We start from the raw sequence: 6000 nt of genomic DNA on the forward strand, positions 1-6000 counted from the left end.
TAAAAACATGTTTTCACTTTGTCATTATGGGGTATGGTGTGTAGATGTGTGAAGAAAAAAACTATTTCAGCCATTTTGAATTCAGGCTGTAACACAACAAAATGTATAATTCTATATAATTTTTATTTTATTTTACCCTTATTTTACCAGGTAAATTGACTGAGAACACATTCTCATTTACAGTAACGACCTTGGGAATAGTTACAGGGGAGAGGAGGGGGGATGAATGAGTAAATTGTAAGCTGGGGATGATTAGGTGACCATGATGGTATGAGGGACAGATTGGGAATTTAGCCAGGACACCAGGGTTAAAACCCCTACTCTTACGATAAGTGCCATGGGATCTTTAGTGACCATAGAGAGTCAGGACACCCATTTAATGTCCCATCCGAAAGACAGCACCCTACACAGGGCAATGTCCCCAATCACTGCCCTGGGGCATTCGGGATATTTTTTAGACCAGAGAAAAGGGTGCCTCCTACTGGCCCTCCAACAACACTTCCAGCAGCATCTGGTCTCCCATCCAGGGACTGACCAGGACCAACCCTGCTTAGCTTCAGAAGCAAGCCAGCAGTGGGAATAAGTCATGGGGTATGAATACGTTCTGAAGGGAAGAGTGTGGGTGGGTGATGATGATGATGTTCATCCTATGGTGAGAAAACAGTTAAAGTTTCATCTCGACAATTTCTGCAGCTGGTCGGACATCGTTTCATTGCAGCTAGGCAGCTATTTATACTGCCAGGCACCGCTGCCATGGGACAGGTTTGCTGCTTTAAATAGATAAAGTCTAAAGATTGTTTCCCTAGTGGGGCTCCATCCTGGCCAAGCCGGGCTGAATACTGAGCATCTAATTCATTAATCGTTGTGCATGATTGAGGTCAGAACCCACTGCTACTGTTGACTCAGTACTGAGCTAACAGCACAAAACCCAGCCGAACAGGAGATTGGCTGATGTATCCTTGGCTCAGATGCTCCCATTGGAGAGTCATCATCTCTCACAGGAAGTGAGTAAGTGGTTAGTGGAACAGTGAAGGCCAAGCTCTGTCTGTCAGTCTGTCTGCATGGCAACAGAGACAGAGGAGGGGAGGCAGGCAGGCAGGCACTGCTCAGTAAACACTAACAGACCCCCATATAGGAAACAATCTCCTGTTGTTGTCTGAGATAACCAGAGAGATCATTGCCCTCTGTTGAGGGTAAGATCATCATCATCAGAGACAAGTTTCTGCACATTTTCTAGAGTACCATTTTCCTTATACTTTAGACAAGCACCAAACTGAGACAGCCATTCTCAAACAAACCCTGAATGACAAACAATCTCCTGTTGTTTCTGAAGAGACTAAGGTCATGATCATCATCATCAAAGACAATAGCACCAAAAGTTACCCCAAAGATTGATGAAAAGTGTTTTTGTAGATATTACATCCATTCCAATGCAGAGACATGATGAATATTGAGATTACATGTTGAACTTGGACGTGTCCCATTAGAGTATTATAACAAATTGCATTTGATATAGCCAATAACAAAAAGTAATTGGAGAACTCGCCAAGGCTGTCTGTTATCACCACTCTTATTTGCCCTGACGTTCGAGCCTGACAGCAGCTATATGTAATCAAGAAGGACTAGCAGGGGGTCAAGATAGGAAAATAATTTGCCCTAATTGACAGATACCGTTCATATCCACCAGAGAAAGGGACATTTTGTCAAACGCCTTTGTTATAGTTTTCACAATATTTATTATGAACAATTCGTCTAAAACTATATTTTTCCATCTTTTTTTCCCAGGAAATTGTGAACTTCAACTGTCGGAAGCTGGTGGCTACCATGCCATTGTTCGCCAACGCAGACCCCAACTTCGTGACGGGCATGTTGAGCAAGCTGAAGTTCGAGGTGTTCCAGCCCAATGATTACATCATCAGGGAGGGCACCGTGGGCAAGAAGATGTACTTCATCCAACATGGTGTGGCCAGTGTCATCACCAAGCTTAACAAAGAGATGAAGCTGACTGATGGCTCTTACTTTGGAGGTACGTAGGGAAAATACAGACTTTGTGTGTGTGTGTGTGTGTGTGTGTGTGTGTGTGTGTGTGTGTGTGTGTGTGTGTGTGTGTGTGTGTGTGTGTGTGTGTGTGTGTGTTACCTGCAGTACCTTTTCTCTATTGGAAATGGATATTTGACCAATAGAGCCAAAGTGTAAAGTTAGGCATAGGGATCAAGTGTTTTAGATATATCCTGTTTTTACACATATTAAGCACTGGGTATACAGTGAATATGAATGCAACACTCAGTCAGCAGTATCTGTCCAGTTTCAGTTCCTCTGCTTTCAATGTTTGTCATGTCCCATCAATGCTGATGTAGATTCAGTTTTTTGGGGATGGGAGCTTCTCCAATGATATAAAATTAATCTGGATGGGGTGGTGGAAGGCGGGGTAGAGGGGGTTGAAGGGGAGACAAGCCAAGCTCGGGATCAGGGCTCAGAGCACCCAGAGGACAAACAAAGGTTGCATGGCTATCTGCTCTGCGTTTGGGCTCTGCAGCAGCAGCCAACTGAGAATGTCCCTTTTGCATAATTGAGGGAGTAATCCCCCCCATCTCCCTAGCACGTTATATAAAACTATCAAATATTTTGCCATCGAATGATTAATTTAAAGGCAATTGTTTACATTACCACATTTTCTCAGGCGTCTCGTTTATGTCATGAAAGAGAGAGAGAAGCAGGTTTGAACTATTCTTAGAAAAGGGATGTGATGTTACATTTTTCATTTAATCCAAGTTCACTCCCTCCCACGGAAAGACGATTTAGGATTCTAAGAATATCTTCTGGCTGTGTGGTTTGCATGCCTCATGCAATCTTCCAGATAGATATGGCCTGTCTGGGGGGGAAAAAGCGGTGAATCAAAAAACAAATCAGTGGAGGATTTTTTCATTCAAACTCCCCAGCTGTCTGAACAACCTCACATCCAATTATTTAATACCGTTGGTCCTCTAGCCCAAACGATTAATTGAATTAAAAACAGGTAACCTCAGCCAAGCAATCAAAAAACTGTATCATACCTTGCTTTTGATGCATGTTAGATAAGCAAATGTACTGTATTATAATCAAATGATTAATCCACTAGTATGATTTCCCAGATTTAGTTTAGCCTTTATGTCAAAGCAACACTGTAGACAGTAGGGTTAACCCTAACTCTAGTAGACAGGGCTGCATCTGATTAAGACATAGTGGACCAAGGGGAGTAACTAGAAACTTAAGATTGGGTCCTATAGGAGGGTATAATGAATGAGTCCCGCTGTAATTGGATTTAACAGCAGTTGGTCAATAGTGATTAACTACACACTGTGTATCTCTGTCAGATCAAGCTGCAGGGAGTATAATTGTGACTGCACGAACTTGTTCAGGTAACTCTGTTAAGATTTATTAAAGACATCTTATAAAAAGACGTTTCAAATGAATGATGAATTTAAAGAAGCTGTCCGACGTTATATCCTTTTGTTGTGATATTCACTAATGTGTCATTCAACTCTGATAGCCTACTCTGAACGCCCCCATATTTTATAGACGATTACGCAGGCACACTCTACAGTATTTTATGATTTTCTGGTCCTCTGGTCCTCTCAGGCAGCTCATACACACCTGTGGGGAAAAGGTGAAAGACACATTTGCATTCTAACCAAATGGAAAATAAAGTATCTATTCTATTTTATTCTATTCTACACAACATTTTTTTTATAGCAGTTGGCAGAGCAGCCAGGTGACAGAGACGAATAGTAGAAATAGTTGCAGTGAGAGGGCCTGTGCTTTTTATGAGCAAGACTAGTAGCAGCCTAGAGGCCAGTGACTTTGGAAGGTGAACCAGGGGGCAAATGAAGGCTGAAATCCAAACGGGTCACAGCGAGGGGACAGTTAGAGGCTCCTTCTAGGGATTGTTCTGTGTATATTATAATTGTCCTGCTCCTGCTCTGCACACTATGTATGTGTCCCAAATGGTATCCCCTTCCCTATAAAGTGTGCTACTTTTGACCAGAGCCCTATAGAACCCTATTCCCTATATAGTGCACTACTTTTGACCAGAGCCCTATGGAACCCTATTCCCTATATAGTGCACTACTTTAGACCAGTGCCCTATGGAACCCTATTCCCTATATAGTGTACTACTTTTGACCTAGACTAATATAGGGAATAGGGTGCTATTTGGGACATATCCTATTTATTTATTTCCTGGGGTTATTTCCTGTCACCAGTGAATTGTGTTTAGTTGCAGCATGCTGTGTGTGATGGTGGTGTGCACTGTAAGCCCCAAACGGGAATATAAATCAAATTGAAATGAAACAGAGCCTCTACTCTTTTTGAGGCAGCATGAAGGGTGTGTGTGTGTGTGTGTGTGTGTGTGTAGCCCGTCATTTTGCCACGCTATGCTGATGCCAGCCACCTGCTCCGGCCTGCTGCCCATCTGGTGGGTAGTGATACCCCCCCCTCCCCCCTCTCTGTTGGTCGTTGCATAAGTATGGCATTAGGAAGTGAGCTGACTTGAGAGCAGCTGGTCCAGTCAGGAACCTCACTACTTCCCCTTCACTGAACCACATTATCAGCAGCATAACATAGCCCCAGATCTAGCCAAAGACAGACAGAGGACCTGGCCATAACACTGATGCAAGCCGGCTAGCTACGCCCAATGCTACTGGATAGTATTAGCATGCTAAAAGTAAATCTAACCAACACTAATATGGAATACTAACCAGGAACGCTATGCTAATCACTCCTGAGTCTGACTTTCTGTCGTACCGATAAACTAGCTAGAGTTAGCATGCTAATCACGCTGTCCTACCGACAAACTAGCTAGAGTTACCGTACTAATCACACTCTCCCAGGTCTCACACTTCCAAGCCTGGTTGTCCAGATGTCTACGCCTCAAGGCTGGGTGGCTATACCCTGTTCCCAACCAGATCTGGGTTCAGATACTATTTGAAACCTTTCAAATCTGTTGAGCGTTTGCTCTAGCCTAACAGGAGTGCCAGATGGGCGTGATTTGTAGTTTACACTCCTTGTGACTATTCTATTGGTTCCATTGTGCCAGTCAAGCTCAATCAAGCTTAGATTAAGTATTTGACATTATTTCTAATAGTATGTAAACCCAGATCAGCTTGTAGTCCAGTTAACTACTCTACAGTGCTGGGTGCCCGGACTCTGTTCCCGCACTGTCCGCCCTGAAGGAGAGAGATGGCACCCTATTTCTAGTGCAATACTTTTGACCTGAACCCTATGGGCCCTTGTCAAAAGTATTGTACTTAATAGGTAGTAGGGTGCTATTTGGGAAGCACCCAGAGGACAGGAGGGCAAAGCTAACTGATTGTCCACTAATTTGTGAGAGTGACAGAAACACCTTCTAATGTCTCGCCAACTCAGGCATCGAACTGCTAACCTTCCTCCTTTCCTCTGGGTTGCCACCTGTCAAATAATACAATTAACTCCAGATGCAACCAACTTTCTCTCTGCTCTCTGCTGCGATGTATTTCCAACTCTCTGCTCTATCTCTCTGCTGTCTCTCTCTTTGCTCTATCTCTGCTCTCTTTCTGCTGTCTCTCTCTGCTGTCTCTCTCTTTGCTCTATCTCTGCTCTCTCTCTGCTCTATCTCTGCTGTCTCTCTCTTTGCTCTATCTCTGCTGTCTCTCTCTGCTCTCTCTCTGCTCTATCTCTGCTGTCTCTCTCTTTGCTCTATCTCTGCTGTCTCTATCTCTGTTCTCTCTCTGCTGTCTCTCTCTGCTGTCTCTCTTTGCTCTCTCTCTTTGCTCTCTCTCTGCTCTATCTCTCTGCTGTCTCTCTCTTTGCTCTATCTCTGCTCTCTCTCTGCTGTCTCTCTCTCTGCTCTATCTCTGCTCTCTCTCTGCTGTCTCTCTCTGCTGTCTCTCTCTTTGCTCTATCTCTGCTCTCTCTCTGCTCTATCTCTGCTCTATCTCTGCTGTCTCTCTGCTCTATCTCTGCTGTCTCTCTCTTTGCTCTATC

At 43.8% G+C, this 6000-nt stretch overlaps 1 protein-coding gene across 1 annotated transcript in view; it reads left to right on the forward strand.

Annotated features, from left to right (window-relative positions):
* hcn1 (hyperpolarization activated cyclic nucleotide-gated potassium channel 1) overlaps positions 1–6000 on the forward strand; it is a 149589-nt gene that overhangs the window by 119350 nt on the left and 24239 nt on the right. Inside the window, exon 6 of the mRNA XM_029692392.1 lies at positions 1786–2026. Coding sequence (XP_029548252.1) covers positions 1786–2026 — 241 coding nt within the window. The remainder of the gene's footprint in view (positions 1–1785; positions 2027–6000) is intronic.

Source organism: Salmo trutta, chromosome 15, assembly GCF_901001165.1.
Source record: "Salmo trutta chromosome 15, fSalTru1.1, whole genome shotgun sequence".
NCBI classification, from domain to species: Eukaryota; Metazoa; Chordata; class Actinopteri; order Salmoniformes; family Salmonidae; genus Salmo; species Salmo trutta.